Source organism: Boleophthalmus pectinirostris, unplaced genomic scaffold, assembly GCF_026225935.1.
Source record: "Boleophthalmus pectinirostris isolate CB_2022bp ecotype Guang Dong unplaced genomic scaffold, ASM2622593v1 HiC_scaffold_22, whole genome shotgun sequence".
NCBI classification, from domain to species: domain Eukaryota; kingdom Metazoa; phylum Chordata; class Actinopteri; order Gobiiformes; family Gobiidae; genus Boleophthalmus; species Boleophthalmus pectinirostris.
Genome location: NW_026571190.1, coordinates 20,448,398 through 20,468,497, shown reverse-complemented (window position 1 = coordinate 20,468,497; position 20,100 = coordinate 20,448,398). Strand labels below are relative to the sequence as shown.

The window sequence follows — 20,100 nt, the reverse complement described above, 5'->3', positions numbered from 1 at the left end:
TGTGTGTATGTGTGATGATGCCGGTTTTATAATGCCCCCTGCACATTTGCATATGTATATGTGCAGATTGTATGAGAAGAGCTCTCACACTTGGAGCAGTTGGAGGGGAGGGTTGTGGGGGCTAGGGCTCTGTGCATGCTTTCTGTGCCTGTGTGTGTGTGTGTGCTGAAGAGGGGGTCGCACTTGTGCTTTCACCCCCGAGACAAAGCCGGCCACTGCTCCCAGATGGTAGTCTGCTCTGTCCGGACATTTGTCTGGTCTGTATGCGTATGTGCATTTATGGACACATACAAAGGGGAAGTGAGAGGACAGTGGCAGACGAGGCCTGTTAATGCACAAGGCTCTGCAAGTGTAAAGTGTGTATATGAGCAGTTTGTAGACAGCCAGACATCCATTGTATGACTTTTTATGGCCAACGCAAAAGTGCATGTCTGCTTTGTGGTCAATGAATAAAATGCACTGAAAGTAATGAGACAAAATGATGTCCTCCTCTAGATGTTACGGTAAGAGTGTGGTCAAACAGGATTAAGCATTTACCACACACACAGCATGAGTCCACACTGCTCCAAATAGCAGTGCAAGGTATGGTGCAAAATGTAACTGAATATTCCTTTTCTATGTAAGTCCTGAAATGGCATTATGTTACAGGAGAATGAAAAGTATACTATAATCTATAAGACGTGCCCTTTGGTTGTCAGGTTTAGGGAATTCCACTTATGAAATAAATATTAACAGAGGAACCATTTCATATTGCATATCTTCAGCTTTCTACAAATCCTAGGGCTGTATGTGTCTGAGACTCACTCACTGACCTTGATGTTTGTTTTCCTTCTATAGCAGACGTAAACAGAGCTGTTGCAACTATCCAGGCTCGACCTATCTCTCCCCCATAGCAGAGACATACTTAAGCCAAATTAGAAGTGATATTGCACAGTGGTCTCACTTCCAGAACTGCAGTACTAGTTTGCATTTCTCATTCAAACTTCTCTTGTCCAGGTAGTGCTTTATTATCACACTAGAAAGCCCTTGTTACAGCCCTTTACCCTGTAGTTCAAAGTGCCAAGATAACTGTTCGTTTATACCTTTATTGAGGTGGGCCCTACCTCCTGTGCCAGTGCATGCCCAGATCTGGCAGCTCCTTCCTGAGCTGGACATGCCCTGCTCTCCCCAGGCTCTGGTTCGGCTGCTCTTTGCCAAGTGCCGTGGCCAGATTGCCTGTAATGGGTCTGCCATTTCCTTCTCATCATCTGTCAGCACTCTGGATCCAACTGCAAGGTCCAAAGAGGGCTACCACTCTCCAATTAAAAAGGTTAATTTGCCCTGGCCCGTCCGCCCCCCTCCACCCACCAACACTGTTAACTATGTCTTCATTAGTTCCGGTTTGTATTTCTGTCTTGCCTCTTGTCAATAGTTTTTTTAATACGTAGCTTGAGATTGGTTATGAAAAGAAATCTGGAATGAGACATAAGACATTGTATGGAGGAGTTAGATCATCAATATTCCCTGGATCTGCTGTGAGCACACTCTTACATAATGTGAGTGAGTAAAAGTATTGAGGTACAGACTGTTGTTGCAGTGACATTATCTTTAACTATGTATCTGCTTATTTATACTTTGAAAAGTATTCCTGTCATCATCTTATCTGAGAATTATATTATGCAATAACTATATGAGCTAATACAAGGGCAGCAATGACTGGTTGGTGATTTAATCCCTCCTTCCTCCTGTACATTTTACTGTTGTGTACATGGACAAGACAATATCTTTGCATCCTGTGTCTGTGACTACATTGATTTGCGATTGGGAAAATAGTTCCTTGGTAAGCCTCTTGTGTGCCCAGTGTTTTTTCTAGTTCCTTATCTAATTAAGATGGACACTGCAAACTATTAAACACACTGCAAAACACACATCTGCAGTCCCATTTAAATGTGCTTTTACCATTTTATATTATCAAGCGAGCATCAGGTTAAACTTTGTCAAGCCTATAAAGTCAAAATTGTATTCACACATGTTCATGTCTAAGTTAATTGGTTCCATTTGTTTATACAGTTTACCAGTCAACATTGACACAAGGATGACCAAAGGGACAGAAAATAATATTCTTTTAATGTGATTAAAATGTAGAACTTTATCTAATGTTGCACTTAACAAACACATTTGAGCAATTATGGACATCTCATTATTAGCCTAAAATGTAGACTGATTTTAATAAAACGATAGTGGCAGCTGCGTTGTCATCTGGTGTTAAAAGTAAACTGGCTTGCTAAATGAAATTGCAGGTCACTCGTCATAGTTTTAGTGATTACCATAAGCTAATGACTTGGAAGGATGAACAGGAGGTGGAGATAAAGGAGGAGGAGAGAGAGGGAGGGTAGACCGCAGCATGGACAGTTTTTCCATGTATAAAATGTCTATGTCCATGGAGAGAGATAGTATTAGAGATATTTTGCTGTTATCTGAGAGGGTGCTTTTAGGCCTGTGTTTGAGTGGCTGACAGACACTTGAGTTTCTGCAGCAGATTAAGTGAAATTTTAGCAGCTTTTTCTTGGGCCTGGGCCATAAAACCACACAAAGCAGCAGCTGCCTCTAATGTAATGTAGAATGGGAGCTGCAGTGCGAGCCTGTCCAGTGCGCTTTTGTTTTTCTCTTCTTCTGCTCTCCAAAGCTTTTACAGCAGTCTTGACAGCTCCTACTGCACTTCCCCTCCAGATAATATCCTTGTTCTCTCACTGCCCTTAATTTCTCTTTTCATCAGCGGCGCAAAGGTGATGAAACCGGACGAGTGCAATAAAGGCCATGTGTTTTAAGAGCAAACATATCTTTTTATGTCTTTATGCGCAGGAGTCAAAGGTACAGAGATAGCAGTCGGGCCGTCTAAAGTGCTCCCTGGCACTTTCCCCTTTGGGACAGTCTGGAGCATATCAGCTGGACATGTATGGAATGATCCTATAGGGGCTTTACAGTGTGACCTTGTGCAAACCCAAAGTTCACTTCTGGGAATGCAACACAAGCAGTCGTTGGGTTCGACGGCCTGGCGACCTCAGTGTCAGGCTGCCTCGAAATGACAGCAGCCCTGAGAACCTGAGTCTGCACTGGCAGGGAGTGGAGCTACATTCCTGTCACTCTATAAGAGACATGAGAGAAGAGGGCACATGTCCTGTAGCATGCACACTGTACAACAAACATTAATGTGAGGTAGCATCAGCACATAGAGCACGTTTTGTCCTTCTATGGGCATTTTTTAATGAGTAAACTGCAGCATTTCCTTGTGTAAAATCTTTATAGTCAGTTTAGTTGTCTGAAATGCACAAACATCTGGCTCATAAACCTCAGGTGATGCAGTGGAGATCTGGCTCCAGCTTTTCCTTAATAAGTCATTAATCCACATTTTCACACTTCATGCTGCTACTTAGCTGCTAAGCTGTCCAGACACTCTGCTATTGAATTGCAAAACTCCTGGTGCTCTATTGGAAAAAGGACAGGCCAGTGCCTGTTAAGGAATGTCTGAGTTGTGGTGCTTTTTGAGTAGAAAAGATGTCTCTAAGGTGGACTGAAGCTACGGTTGGTCCAGAAGTTTGTGTGGTCGTGTAAGTGCTGTTCTGCAGCTGTCTGTATAAATCCCTCTGTCACCAAAGACACACTCTTCAAGTGCTCAGCTCTGCTTTACATGTCACCACAAGTCAGTCAGCGTTTTGGGGAAAGATAAATTCTTTATTCTACTTAATGTGTTCTGAACTAAAAACATGAATTTGTATTGATTTGTTTTAGGCGCCTGCATATTATGGTCTCGCGGTACTGTTTGGTTTAGAGTTTGTTATATCACAAGTAATATACAACCTATAATATATTAAAGATATAGACTTCTCTGCTGCATACACAATGCATTAATGAAAACCCAGTGACCCAGTAGAAATAGCACTTGCTCTCCTTTTGCCACCCTCCCTCTGCACTCCTTGTACCGCTCCCCCTCTTTCCATCCCCGGGGTAGGTGGCTATAGCCCCCCTTATAAACATAGTGATCTATAGGAGCCCTGGACCCAGACAGATTTTTGGCATGGCTGTGCAGGTAGCATTCCAGCACGGTTTGAGATCTTAGGCCCTAGCCTCGTTAAAAGCCTGATTTATGCTCTACAGCTGGGCACAAAGTAACCTACAGGTTGGCTTACCTTAATTAATATCACGCTCTCTATTGCTAGGACCTATATGCGTGTTCCTGACACACCTCCGGGGAGAATATAAGTTAGAGGAGTGTACATGCAGTATTTCTACAGGCCAGTGACAGCGTGGGTATGTGCTGAGACCAGGCAGCTGTGTTAAACATTATTCTTATAGGGATTTACAGTGCCACAAAGTTAAGTGTCTCGACATATTGACACACACATGGGATGTGACTTGACCAATAATCTATATTAGTTTTCTCTTAAATTGTGCTCAGTTAATACACATGTATAGGCTGTGTTAATAATAGTTTATTTAGTTTGGTGTGCCCTATAGAGATGTGAAAGAGTGGCTTCTCATTGTCATAGGGATGCACTATACTCGTATATGCCAATTTAGTCAGAGACTCAATTTGAGTTGGCACAATTATCAAATCGCAAAAGCTACAAATATTTCAATGATAGAATGTCCTCTGCAGAGAACAAAATATCCTGCTTATAGAAAAAAATATTGTAGCATAACACTTGGGATCCTTGTATTAGTTCATCAGTTCATATTTCAGTATTCTCTCAAGTGGTAATGCTTCTGGGGTTGTTTCAATGTGCACTCTGAACAGAATCACAAAAAACTAAAAAAAAAAAAAAATTACTGCAATCTAAATCCTTTTTTAAACAAAATCACGCATTTTATATATATGGATATATATATATATATATATATATATATCCATATATATAAAATATAGTAAAAATGAAATCTACATTTAATTTAACTTTTGCTCACTTTCTGTATTAATGGCATTTGAAGTTGAACTGTACCCTGAGGTTATTGCAGTTATAGAGGGACAGTAAAGTACAAATTTTAGGGTACTGTGAGCACTTGCCTTGCTTTGTCGTGTTCTTCTTGCTTTGGTCAGATCATCCTGAAGGGTTGAATTAGGACTGAACAGGAGGCCATTTTGCAATTTTAATCATGATTTGGAAAGCGTTTCGAGCAGAAAAGTGTCCCAGCACTGTTTTCCTCGATGAATTAATAATGGCTTTGGGAATGGAGGGTTGGGTGAATGGAATGGGGGAGGACAGAAGGTCTCACGGTTAGTGGCTAAGTGCTAGGTGCAAAATGTGGAATGTGTATTTCATTCACCAGTGCAAGTTTTAAAGAAAGTTAACTAAAATGATTCTGCCATAGGGTAATGAATCAGTAGTGGTTGCTCTAGAGAGGCCAGGTAGGGCATCTGATGTAAAACATAATACCAAAGCCTTTCCTTCCTCATCCTAAAACTTGGTTGTAGATAAAAAGAAAAGGTCTCTACAGGCACTGTACCACGGTTGCCTTGTGCTCCTGACAAATTTCCTCAGTGACTTTGAAGGATTGGTCAAATGCATAGAGCAAATTTCCCTTCAGTAACATTAAAGAATACCTTAACTTGTTTCATGCTAAGAGGAAAATGATTTAGCAACCCCAAAAGGGACAAGCCAACAGAAAAAATCTTAACTTCCATTCTGCGTTATGACTTTTAACTAAGGAAGATGGATTTTCCTGGTACGTCTGACCCAAAGATACCCTCTGAATCTAAAGAGTCCAGCTATTGATGGCTCCTTAACCACTGGAAGGCCGCGCGCTCAGTCACACAGAGCAGATGGGACGCGTGTTCAGCCCTCAGCCTCCACAGCTTGGGGCCACGGGACACTCCAACACACTGGCCCTTCTGTTTAAAGTGGCCTGTCCCTCCGCAAAGCCCTGCGGCTCCTGCGCACAACGAGCTGCTATGGTTGGCCTGAGCTCACATGCCCTAGTCCTTTCACCCCAAGGTGCTGGGACACAGTGAAAAATAACTGCATGTTTAAAACAGCCTTTGTTCTGTGTGATCCAAATGACGGGCTGTTCTTGTAGTGCTGGCATACACTGAGGATGTGTTGAGAAACAAACAGACAGGGTCATCAGACGTTGTCTTTTGGAACAGAAACGGACAGTTTCCAACAAGTGGAATTTTTAAAAAAGGAAAAAAACAATAAAATAGCCATGCCTCTGTTATCATTGTAATGTGTCTTGATGTAACATTTAGTTTGTTACTAAAGGTAATGTAAATGTACCGGGTCAGTGTTCTCATGCTAATTATGATGCAGCTCACTTATAGGTATGTTTTCATTCTGACCTGGTCTTAGTTAAACCTGTTTTTAGTCTTGTGGCTTATAATATAAACACTTTTGAGAAAACTAAAGTCTTGTCTCGTAAAGGAAATGTGTTATAAAAGGCAAAATATTAACCTCTGGGTGCAGACACATTTGAACATGAAGCTGCACTTTCGAGATAAGACAAATGTAAGAGAATTTTATCAATTTCTGTGGAAAACATTGTTATGTGAGTTGTGCTCTGGCCGGCTCTGGGGACTGGCTCTGTGTACTGACTGTTCAAGACAACTGTATCTGTAGCACCAACTTTTTTTTTTTGTGGAAAATCAGACCATATGTTAAATGTGATTTAATTTGCTGTTCTGAAAGTTTACTTTTTCTTTCTTTCTTATTTTTTATTTTTAATTTTTTTTATATATATATTTTACAGATAGACAGAGGCTATTGACTATTTTCACTTTGGGATTACAAAGTGGATGGTGTATAGCTGGCATCTTTATCAAGTCTAGAGAAATGTGTTTGTTGTTGTTCAATTCCCTAAAACAATTAACAGTTGTTAACAGCTGTAACCAAGAGGTCTCCAGCTACACTGCCTGTATTGGAGTCTTAAATGGCTGCAGATAGAGGAGCAAGTCATATTTAAAACTCACTGTGGGGGACTTTGCTGAATCTTTTCCAAAGGCTCTGCTCTGGAGGGATTGAAATGCAAACATCTAATCTCCGTGGCCGTATTTTCAGGCTGCCTTGTCCATTTCCCTGGCTGCCTGTAAAACCCAAGGAGTGGGTTTAAAAGCAGGAAGGTCAGATGGGGGTCTGCGTATGCTCTGGTGAAGCTGGATCTTGTCCTGGCAAATGGTATGCAGGCTCATAACGCGCTCCACTCATCCAATAGGCAGAGATGAAACAGTTTTGACAGTGTTGAATGCCTTGCCCCGGGCCTTATCTTCCTGTGCCGCTTGCCCACCTCTCTCCCCTGTTTCTCCTCTCCTGATGCTATCTATGGGCAGATTTATGCAGAAATGCGCCGTAGCTCGACCTCGCTGGTCCCTCTCCATCCTTTCTGCAGGGACGCAGGCCTGTCATGAGCTGAGCTGTGCAGAGATAGTGTGGCTCTGGAGGCTGGCCCCATGTCTCATGGAGGCTATCTACTCTGTGCTCTTCAAACAAGCATGATGCACAGAGGAGAGACAGCTGCTGTTTACATCTGAATACTGTAGCATTTCCCTGTAATCACAACATGCAACTTGTATGTCTTTGAATATGATTTGCAGTCATTTTAAAATCTTTTTTAAAATTTTGTCTGAGGACTAGTTAAGTGACTTTAAAGCTGTGTGTTGACGAGAACCTAGTACTTATCTTGATCATAATAAGATATTATCATCTAAATACCATCTTCTTCATATCAATCAGTATTCATATAATTTACAACAGGTACCCCACAAGAAGATTTCTGGTATTTAATTAGTGACTCTAAACTATCAGTTAATGTGACAGTGAATGCACCAGTCCCAAGAGTGTACCTGTACTATTCTCAACTACATGAATATATTGGTTTATGTTGTACCAAATTGAGACATGTCTTTTCTTTGTCATAGATTTTTACATTGTCCTTCAGAAGACATGGACTCCCAGCTGGGACATTGTGTGGGTCCAAAAATACCCCAGTTTTGATTAAGTCTTTGTACCTGGACACATGTGCTAAAACTGACACTGACTGTAAGCAGCCACTTTGATTTCGCCCTTTATTAAATACTCTCTTCACTGCACATTAAGCTGTTGGTGATCCCATGAAGCAGAGCCTGTTTAAATAAATAATCTCTATGGATACTTACATAAGCATCGGTCCATTTAATTAGACTGGTTAGGCTTAGATACCCAGAGGTCTCTTCACTGTACTATTAGCTGGGATGAGAAACAACAAGAGTACAGAGTCCCACTGTTACTGGTCTAAACACAGAGCAAATAATGATCTACATCTAAGACACCACTGGCCTGGATTATTATGAGGTCTGCAGCCAAGCACAAAGTGTCCAGATGCGGTCAGTGAAGCTGGTTGAATGCGTGGACAGTGTGATGGTCAGTTCAAAAGCAGTTCATGTGAAAAAACATCAAAGAGAATAAGGTTACACAGACGAGGAAACACAGAGCAACTGTAATTATAATTTGATAGTCGCTTGTGTAGAAGTCAAGGGTATTACCTATGAGTGTGAGGAGCGGTACTATTGCTATCTGAGGAGGAACTAAAAAGGAACACAATTTCACAGTATAAATTTGTGCTAGCCGGATTTATACAAAATTATTGTTGCTTCCATGTAGACAAGCCGAAAATATCAATACTTAAAATTTCTCAAAACTTATTTTTTTAAATACATTTTTAAACCCATTTTTGAAATACTTTATACATATTTCAGTTTCTCTGCTAACATGTTCAAATGTTAGATCAGTTCAAGTTCGGATGTGTGCAGAAATTCTTTATAATAGAGGTGTTTCAGTTGATTCAAATCTTATTGGTATTGGCAGCAGAGGTATCTGTATCATAGTAACCTACTTGCCCCAACACTAGCATAACCAATGAATAAAAAATATGTGATCAGTTATTTTTTATTGCAATTATTGTGATGATAAAAACAGCCCATCATAGACTTAACTTGATACATGAAACAAATCTTCCCTGTAAAATGTCTATAACAGCTAGCCGCACATCTTGTCTACGGAGAAAGCTACACATGTGGGTCACGCATACAAAGACACATTGTTTGGCTATTGTGTTTGGAGTATGCATTCACTTACACCTCAGTAATGGCTCCTTAGTGGTTCAGGTGGACTCCTAAATTCCACTGTTGCTCTTATCAACTTTCAGGAGAAGGAGAAGGGAGCAGGAAATGTAAGAACTAAGCAAGTCTGATTGGAGACAAAGCTACAGCCAGAAGCGTACTTTACTCTGGGCACAGTCACCTAAAGACCACCACAGTCTTTATCAGCTGATCTGGCCCCCTCCTCTTTGCCTGCACTTCTACTTAATGTCTCCTCCTTGTACAGTTTGTGCGGTAATAGTGGTCAGCTTCTTCCAATTGTGCAGTGTTTAACTCAAACACCAGCCAGCGTTGTAGGGCCCACACTAGAAACTGGCAAAAGTTTAGCGTTTTTTAGACCAGTGCTGTAATGGCGGGCTCTCTCTTTGTGCAGTAAAGCGTATTTCCTGCATTCGGCTTTGTCTCAGGAACAAGTGTTGGTCAAACAAGGCTTTTGTCTGTGGCAAGTGGCTCAGCACAAACACTGAGTATATGAGCCAGGCAGTGTGTGTGTTATAGACAGAGTAAAGGTCCTGTTGAAACTATATTGCATTAGCAGCTGACAGGCCACTTAAGGGAAGCCAATATAGTTATTTTGAGCACTACAAAATTGAGGAAAGAATTAAAAGAAGAGTTGCAGTCAAAATTAAAGAAAGTTAAGGAAATTGTTGCATTGTGATTATGATTTTCCTCGAACTAGCACTGGTTTTGGCTTAGAATTACACTATATAGATCCACAAGGGAAATTATTTTGACACATTAGCTCATAGATCACAATTTATTATAATAATGAAGAGCAAAAATATAAATGGTAATAAATAACAAAAATAACAATAACAAGAGACTGGTCTCAATTAAGGCATAACCATATAAATGAAAATGTATAAGTAAAAATAAAAAATCCAGAAATATAGTAATACATAAATATACAAATATATCTCAGTTATATACAAGAGGTTGCAAGAAAAAAACAATGCAAAAATGAAATAGTGATTGACATGACTTGGTTATCTATGACATAAGGGTTAGTTGTTGTACAGTTGTATGGAGTATGGTATAAATATAGTCCTGTATCTTTGTGCGGAGCTGTAGGAGTCTGTTTGAGAATGAGCTCCTCTGTTTGGCTTGTTTTAGTTGTGTAGTATTAGATTACTTTTTATTATTGAGCTTATTAAAAAAATAAATAAACTGAACACAGAAAGAAATCTAAACATCTGCAATAGCATTGTTATTCAAAACAATAATCTGACAGTCATAAGTAGTTACTCTTAAGCCACTTAGTCCCGTTTATAATTTCTTAACAGTTGCCCTCCACATGAAGTGTAGCCTTGTCTCCCTCTCTTGCTTCTCCTCCAACCTCTGCTTTCACCCTTCACCTCTGTCCAATCCCTGACTGTGAATACCCTAATGACATAAACAGGGCCGTAATCACATTAACTGCAGTTGTGGTCCAGGCATCCTTAAGAGCCATCCTATTGACAAGCCTCCACCTTCGCAAAGCACTCAGCCCAACACCTATAAACACTTATGAATATTGGCAAAGTCCTGCTATTAGCATAATCACCTCTCAGGTAGTGTGAGGGAGGCACAGGGCGATAGATTTGCACAGACAGTGACATGGTGCGTCCCCTCTGTGTGCTGTCCTCCTCTTCTTGTCTTCTTCTGTTGGAGGAACCAGAAGCTAATCCTGTTAGCTTGTTCCTCCATTAGCTAAATGACCAATATCTCAGAGAGCCACACATGAGGGTCTGTTTATGGGATGGTCAAGGACAAACCCAAACATAGAGGTCAAGGTAGTTTGTGAAGTTTGTTAAATAAAGTTGTTTAGAAAGAGGCCTCGAGGGCGCTTTGGTGGTCCATGTGGTAAAAAAAAAAGAAAAAAAAAAGAACTCTATATTCAATAATTCAAATCTGAATCTTGGATCGACCCGGTTTTGTTGTTTCATGCTCTCATTCAGTATCCAAATAAACAAAAATATCATCAATATCTCAAGTAAACATTTAGACATTTGTCAAAGATTTTGTAAATTTTTAGCAACATGTAGGCCTAGTTTTTCCTTCAACATTCACTACTGATAGTTGACGATTTATCTTTGCTTATTTAACTTTCACAAACTCTCACTTTGTTTTGAAATATTTCCAAGTTGCAAAATACACTATTCTTTAGGGATCTTGGACCTTTGCGAGTCGGTCTGTGATTCTGGTGGGCCTTCCTCCACACTTCCCAGATTATATTCTCTCTGCTCTGCCTGACATCTCTCTGTATTAGCCACTGTAATAGCCTCCCCTGCTTTGCTTTGTGCAGCAATGTGCTGAAATGGCTTTGAACAAGTCTTTATAACCCCCTATTCCTTTGCTATTCTCTGCCGCGTGTCTTCCCTCTGTTCTGATTATCCGTCTCTACTTTTCTCCTACAGAGGAATCCCCCATCAGCTCTGTCCTCTCCTCTCTCCTCTTTTCTCTACCTCCTGCATCGCTCGCTCTTCCCCCAAAGTCCCTTCTTTCAGTCATTCCTCTGAAATGGCAGCTGGGTTGTCATTGTGGCTTCTCGTCACTGCTGATCCTATTTCAAAGGAACCTGAAGATCCAGCATTAGTCCTAGCTCTCAAACTTGCCATAGACTGAAAAAATATAGAACAGGATGGCCAGACCATGTGGATGTCCTTTATTCCATTAGAGGACAGCCTAGTTTGTATAAGATCACTCTTTCTTTCTCTCTGCTCTTCTGGAGAGAGAGAGAAAAACTTCAAGAGCATCAAACGCTTTGTCAGAATGTCTTTTTTGCCTTTTGAAAACTGTCTCTCCATTCCTTTGAGGATAGCTATTACAGACAATAGTGGGCTTATTTAGATATCTTCTCTGGCATTGTTGTGAAAGTGGGCATCCTTTGGTCAGGCTGCAGATGCCCATCAGCCTGTCCCCTGTCAGGAAGGGAATAACAATTATTGCCTCTGCTTTGGCATGTGCACAGTTAGCCAAATGCCCGAGATGGGACGTGATTACACAGAAGCGGTCACTCTGCTTTTGATACATAAGAAAATGAATCGGCTAGAGCCTTTGAAGTGCTGTTTGGTGGCAGTGGCATCCTTCAAACATGTGGTAGGTTGTCATTAGGAAGTGTCTCCTTCACGCTACACTTCATTCACTCTTTCGACTTCTTTTTTCCCCATGTTCTTTCTGATGGACACAGCTGTTTGCCCCCTTAGTATCTCACTTCTCGTTTATGAAATGCAAAAACTAAAATCTCTATATTGCACTGTGTACTGATGTGGTTTGTTTCACCCCATTATGTGTAAAGGCAGAAATTAAATCAAAAGTAAAGCAGAAGGGCCTGATTATTGCTGTTTTATGAGCGATACAAGCCTTTAAGCACAGGCATAATGGTATTGTACACACTGAACTGAAGCCAATGTAGTGGGCTCATTTTATTTGTGCTTATGAAAAGAGAGACCAAAAACGTGTACGGGCAAATGGCTTTTTTATGATGGAAAAATTCCATAGTGGGTCAAAGCCCCTTGCAGGTGGCAGCAATTAACTGTAATTTTTGCAGATTGTAATGATCCATAATTTACCAGTATACCCCCCCTCCAACTCCTTTCAGTCAAGAGAAAAAGGTTTGCAGAGGTTTGATTGGGTGCACATTTTATGCTGCGTTTTGGTCTTTAAGTAAGATTGTTTGGAGGGGGCTGTGGATGCTCAGTAGAAAGGACAAGCACACAACAGTAGAATGCTCATCTGCTGCTCCTCCATTTTCAGACCTGCGCTTCTCTTCACCATCTTCACCTCTTTGTCTTTTAGCCACCGCTGCCGTTAAACATGCAAGGCTGTCCATCTTCGTCGAAGGCATTGTGCATACACAAACACAATCTGCTGCTGCTGCTGCCTCCTCGCTGCAGCCCTGGTTTAGGTGCAGTGTGTACAAATGTCTTGAGAAAAATGCCCTCCAGTGAAATAGAAAGAAGAAAGGATAATAAAGCCCTGAGATGAAAGAGGGAGCACATTTGCAAGTGACGGATGCTTCGTATTTTGCATATCTCTCACTTCTGCTTTCCCCTTCCCCTTCTCTATTCACCTGAGAGGATTTAAATAAATCCATAAAGCATGAAATATCAGAAATAGAAAAGTAATGCTTGAAATGCGTTTTATGAACCTCCCACACACAAACACACACTCACACATTCACATGCACACTATTTTCACCAATACACATGCCTTTTAGTTCAGTTTTTTGTTGTTGAAATGTTAATGTTTTTTGTGATAAATGCTGCAACAATATCTTACCATGTGACCTCCTATTTGTATTCACTATTAATATGCAGCTACTTGTCCTACTTCAGCCTCTCTAATTCTATAAACAAGGTGCCAGAAAGAGATGAGTGTGTTTAATGAGATTAGGTGGGCATTGTGAAGCAAATCTCAGGTCACTGTACAAGTGCCATTCAAAGGCAATTATGTGAAATATCTAAAGTCCTATCCGTGTCCACAGATTGGCTTTTTTCATTCTTTTGCAGAGGTTGTATTTAATAGTATTTAAAAAAAAAAATATATATATATTATATATATATATATATAATATAAATATATATATATATATATATAAATAACATTGGTATTAAAAGCACAATAATTTGCAATGAGCGCATAGACAAACATACTAAATGACTTAAACATTACTACATATTCCCATGTAATAACACATCCCTCCTGTGTGTGCTCTCCCCACAGATAAAGATGAGCCCAGCAGTTATACTTGCACCACATGTAAGCAGCCCTTCACCAGTGCCTGGTTCCTGCTCCAACACGCCCAGAACACTCATGGTTTTCGGATCTACCTGGAGAGTGAGCCTGGCAGCCCCTTGACCCCCCGTGTGGCCACAGCTCCTGGGATGGGTGGTGACTGCGCCTCATCCCAGCCACCCATGCATGCAGTGCACTTGGCAGAAGGCAGTCCGTACAGCCTGCTGAGAATGCCAGGATCTGGTTCAGGACGGGACTCAGCCTCCACCCCTCGAGAGGGCCGATATCCCAGGACTCCACCTTTATTCAGCCCTCCTCCTCGACATCACCTGAGCCCTGACGACCTGGCACTGGCCACTCACCATCCCAGCGCCTTCGACAGAGTCATGAGGCTAAATTCTGTGCCCCTTGAGCCTCCTCAAAGCATGGACTTCTCCAGACGTCTCCGAGAGCTGGCTGGAAACGCAGCTGGAGCTTCCCCTCCTCTTTCTCCAAATAGACCTAACCCTATGCAACGCCTTTTACCTTTCCAGCCTGGCTCCAAGCCTCCATTCTCAGCCACACCTCCTCTGTCCACCTCCCAGTCTCCTTCTGGATCCCACTCCACTCCCAATGCCAGCTCCAATGCTGTTCAACCAGGTACTCCTCTAAAGGCAAAGTCTTGTGAGTTCTGTGGAAAAACTTTCAAGTTCCAGAGTAACCTAATCGTTCACCGACGGAGCCACACTGGGGAGAAGCCCTTCAAATGTCACTTGTGTAACCACGCCTGCACCCAAGCCAGCAAACTCAAGAGGCACATGAAGACCCACTGCCAGAACAAGTCTCTGATGAACGCTAAGTCTGAAGATGGGCTCTCTGCCACTAGCTCACCTGAGCCCGGCACCAGCGACATCATGAACAGTGCTACAGATGCACTCAAGTCTGTGGTGGCCAAGTTCAAGAATGAGAACAACGGTCTGATGGCAGAGAATGGAGAGGAAGATGAGGAGGAGGAAGAGGAGGAAGAGGAGGAGGAAGAGGAGGAAGAAGAGGAGGAAGAAGAGGAGGAGGAAGAAGAGCTGGAGGATGAGATGGAGAGTAAGCCCCATGTCGCTGACGGCGATGACAGAAGCGACTATCGGTTCAGCCTGAGACTGGAGGGGGCGCGGCACCATCAAAACAGTGATGCTCTGCACCCCCACCGCAGGAACTCATCACGCGACCCAGGAGATGAGGACTCAGCCATGGAGTCTGACCGGGCCGAGGATGGAGCCACTACTCCTATGAATGGACTCGGGCCCATAACAGTTGACAGCATCTCACGTAAATTGTTAGGAGGCGTGAGTCCAGGCTCTCTCAGTCCTCTGTCAAAACGCATCAAAGTGGAGAAAGACATTGACCCGCCTACCCCCACCATCCCGAACACTGAGAATGTCTATTCTCAGTGGTTAGCGGGGTATGCAGCCTCCAGACAACTCAAAGACCCTTTCCTCAACTTTTCAGGTGGGGACTCAAGACAATCGCCTTTCGCCTCTTCTTCAGAGCACTCATCAGAGAATGGCAGTCTGCGGTTCTCTACTCCCCCTGGTGAGCTGGACGGAGAGCGTGCTGCTTCAGGACGCAGTGGCACAGGGAGTGGGGCCAGCACACCTCACGGGGGTAGTGGAAACGGTCGGCCCAGCTCTAAAGATGGCCGCCGCAGTGACACTTGTGAATTTTGTGGCAAAGTGTTTAAAAACTGCAGTAACTTGACAGTTCACAGACGCAGTCACACAGGAGAGCGGCCGTACAAGTGTGAGCTGTGTAGTTATGCCTGTGCTCAGAGCTCCAAGCTCACACGCCACATGAAAACCCACGGACAGATGGGTAAGGATGTGTACAAATGTGAAATCTGCCACATGCCTTTCAGTGTCTACAGCACTCTGGAGAAACACATGAAGAAGTGGCACAGCGACCGGCCTCTGGCTAATGACATTAAGACTGAGTAGACAAAGACTCTGGGCTAACAGTGACCCTCGCTAGCTAGCCACTACGTGAGGGGAGAGGACGACAGGGTTGGACACATACTGCCCTGTTTACGTCCCCGATTGGACAAGCTGAATGCATGATCCAAGAATGGGGCAATACGCATCAAAACTTTTTGAGCCTTTCTATTGTGCAATAATTTACATGTTTTGTATTTTTTGTAACTGGACAGCATGCTCAGTGTGTTTTGGCTACTTAGAGAGAAATTGTCCTTGGCTGGTGGGTTTGGTTGTGTTAGTGTAGCTGTTGATTCTTTTGTTTTCCTTGACAAAAACTTAGTTATGAGAACCCATGCTGCATACAGTGCATACTGTTTTACATATCATGTACAGTTTTGTGTTTTACATAGTGGACAGTGTCAAGTTATCAAAACATCAAAAAGCAGGGTCACACTAAAATGTTCTTTGTAAAAGATTTTCAATGCAAGATTGAGATATATATACCTTTATATGAAATTGGGCCGCCTATTAGTTGCTAGGCACTAGCGCCATAAAATACTTTTTTCTTCAAACTACAATGAGATGAACAATATGGTGTGAAATGACAACTGAGAGTGCCTTTACCTGAATTAGCTAGCCCTCCTTTTGCTATAAGCTCGGAGTTTCTGCTATGAATACAGGCCACTTTGTACATGTGAAAAGCAGGTCCTTGCATCAAGCACCTGTCCGTCATGCAGCGTCTGAGCAGAACAACAGAACCAGCTCGAGTGATTTCTCTTTTCTCTGTTGAATCATCATCTGCCTGACTTATGTTGCTCCTCTTTATGTTTCATGGCATGTTACATGCTTAAAGTGGGAATTTTTGTTAACTTTTCATCAAGGTTTTATTTTGGTGTACCGTTCCTGAAGGGTACTCAATTAACAAGTCATTGAACCAACATAAAGCTCTTAATTTTTCGCTTTGAAAATTAAAGTTTTGTTTTGTATTAGCTCTGTATAATGTTTGTGTGTCACCCGTCAGCATTGGTGCAGCAGTCACTTGAAGACCACACAGTGGGTTGTAGTTGCTCTAAGCTAGACCGTTTCTTTGGGGGTGGGCTATGGGGTTGAGGGTCAGGGTCGTGGGTGGTGTGGGATGACCAGGTGTCTTTACAATTCAATTGTTATATCCTTATAGCGCTTACTTTAACTGCATTAGTGTTAGGAACTTTAAATAACTCCTATACTGAATCCTATTGGAAATAATCTTTAACAAAAATCCACATCAAATGTCAAAAGGTTTAGCTTGAAACTTTCATCCATTCATTTGTGTTTGAGCAGCAAAGCTCTAGTCGTCATGTTGTTAGTGAATCTCCATCCCTGTCATTACTAAAGATAGCACTTGTGACTCTGCCTGTCTCTGTATCTGTCTCTCTAATCGGAGGTACAGCCGGTCGAGTATAAATGAACACCAGGTTTACATCTGGTATTAAATACGTGCACTGTTTAATTTTCCCAGTTTACAGTCGGACGCTCAAGGGAAAACCTGCTCTTATGCTGACAGATTAGTGTGGTGTCATTTCTTTTACATTAAAAAGACAAAAAAATTCTAAAGTAAGACTTGAAACTATTGCCAGCCATGTTTGTCTTGAGCCAACCCCAACTTGGCTTCTGATGGTATAATGCAGGAACGCCATAAAAATATCCTGCTTCATAGACATCAAACTGCTCAGTAACAAATTGACTTTATATAGGTACTTTTTGTTGTGGATTTGAACACTTCTGTTTTAGGGGAGATCATTATTTAAGTTTTTTATTGTTAAGTGCTGTTTCTCTTGTCTTGGTGATGGCCTTGACTTTTTCACATTGTAATGAATTGTAATGAACATGTCTCATCTTTATTTGCCTTTACTATACACTTGTCTTCAGGTTGAACATAAAATTTGAATTTGGAAGAGATTTATGATATATAAATATATAGAGAGAACTTAAAGGCGTAGGAAACTGCACACGTTTGTCTGTTCCTATGCTCCATCACATTTATGGTCTACCTTCTGTATTTAGAATGGTATTTGAAATTAATGTTCACTAGTGTAGGCACTTATAGTATTTATGTTGGAGCCTGTATTTTTTACTGTTTGCCTGTACTCTTTCAAGGTTTCAATGTATCCTTTTTTCTGTAGTGAAAAAAATCCCAACAAGCTGCCACCGTATATTTTCTTAATTTGGCAGGATAATATAGTGTGAATACTTTGTATGCTTGAAAATACGTATGTTTTTGAAAATAAATTGTGGTGATCTCCAGGGGTGAGAGGTCATATGATGGCCTCCTCAGGCAGTCCCGCTGGAGTGACCACACCAGGTGAAAACAGGTGGTTGTACATATCTTTTAGTTTGTTTTATATATATTTTTCTCTCCTGCCATTTTATATGCAGTATCACAAGCTATTGTTGGGTTTTCTTAGTAGCCAACTTTGTACTGTCCACCTAAAACATTCCAGCCGTTCAGACAAAAAAACTTTTGTCATATGCAATCGATTCACCTTCAATTTAAAATGGTTTGATTTTAGTTTACGTTGTATTTGTTTGCCAAACAAACCAAGGTGCTTTGTAATTTACTGATGGTACATCTCATATGCAAGGCATATTCTGAACAAGCAAAGATATTTGGTACTTGGAGTCATTGCAGATTATTTTGAGGTACATTGTTTCATCCTGTGATCTGTTTGTCCTGAACTTGAAGTTGACTGGTCATTGGTCGACATTATTTATTATAACACACACTTACACACACACGGTCCTCTGTTGTGAACGGAGCACTGCTGAACCAGACCACTCCCTCTGTCACTCAGATGGCTTCATTCTGTTTGATGACCAAAGGTCATTGACCAATCTTAATGAGTTGTTGCTTGACTTTTTAATGTTGTTATTTTCCGTTATGGAGATACCACTCTATTTTCAGCTCTTGTCTGCATTATTCTGTCACTCAGCCATTTTGTCTCAAAAATAAAGAAGTATTACACACATATTTTGAATATTTTTGTCTTTCTTCTTACCCACTTAAGATATGTACAGGTGTCAGATCTCAGCATACTTAGACATGCATCTTACACATTTGAAGAAAATAAAATTGTAAGGTTGTAGAAGCCCAAATTAGCATTCAGCAATATAGTATTTATTAACTTGTACTATCATCTAAAGAAAAAAACAGACATTTTTTCAGTGTTTGTTTGAAATTAAACAGTTAAGTCCTGTTGAGACAAGGTTGGACATAATTCTTTAATTAACAGTGCACCTTAATGAATGAAACTGGATATTGTTAATATGATGGATTATTACTAAAAAAAACCCAAAAACAAATATGTATACGTACAACATCATGAGTTAGTACAAAAGTTAGCATAAATTATTTTGTTAATACTCAGAAGACTGGTTTACTTTGAGCCACAGATTGAGTTGAGTTTTACAGGTGAGTAATATGGGGTACAGATAGAGTCACAAGAACTCTATACCAGTTCTTCTTGCCCTTCACAGAGTCCATTTTGTTCAATAACAATTATTGATCTATTAATAATTACAAGGATAGGAAACAGTATGAATTATATTATATTTTGGTATGTTGTTGATCTTTCACACCACTTTATATTATATTTAACATTTCAGTTTGTTTCCTCTTTCTACCCCCAGCCCTCTCTCTTCTCTATTTCCTGGTGTGTTGTGGAGGCACTGAGGGCGACATGACAGACTAATGGCTCTCTTGTCCGAGCCTGGCGCTGTTTGCTGAGCGGGGCCAGATTAAAGTTCACAGATACACAGAGGTTCCTGCTTGGGCCAGGTGTTGACAGTTAAGATAAAGGCGAGTTGTGAGGAAGTGGGGGGGTGCTCTGTGTGCTCAGGGAGGGTGTGGGGGTATACAGCGAGAGAGGCAGACAGCATAACACTTCTAAAGCTTAAGACCCAACCAGCCCCCTCTCTCTACTCCAAGTTCAATGTCAAGAAAGCAACAATAGCCAGCCACAAATCCAGCTACCATAGCATAGCACATAGTTTTCCCATAGCAGACTGCTGGACCCTTCCTCCTCTCCTTGTGTGGACATATGGCCTTAAGTCATAAAGCAACAGTCACCACTCTTTCAACAAAGTAAAACACGTTTGTCATGTGGGGTTTTAAATCTCCCATCCACCAAATAGCTCTTTTGCTCATTTGTAAAACAAGACATAGAGGAGAAAATGTGCTACCCTAATTTCAGTCTTGTCTTAGGGGGATACACAGATTCCCTGTTGAAGGGCAAGAATTTATTAGTTCATTATGCTAATAGGAACTAGTTCACAAACACTCTAGCACAGATAAAGACCCCT

General features: G+C 41.4%; 1 protein-coding gene across 1 annotated transcript in view; it reads left to right on the top strand.

Annotated features, from left to right (window-relative positions):
- LOC110175732 (B-cell lymphoma/leukemia 11A-like) overlaps positions 1-18,769 on the top strand; it is a 31,520-nt gene extending 12,751 nt beyond the window's left edge. The window contains exon 3 of the mRNA XM_055158007.1: positions 13,808-18,769. Coding sequence (XP_055013982.1) covers positions 13,808-15,786 — 1,979 coding nt within the window. The 3' untranslated portion in view covers positions 15,787-18,769. The remainder of the gene's footprint in view (positions 1-13,807) is intronic.
- The last annotated feature ends 1,331 nt before the right edge of the window (positions 18,770-20,100 follow it).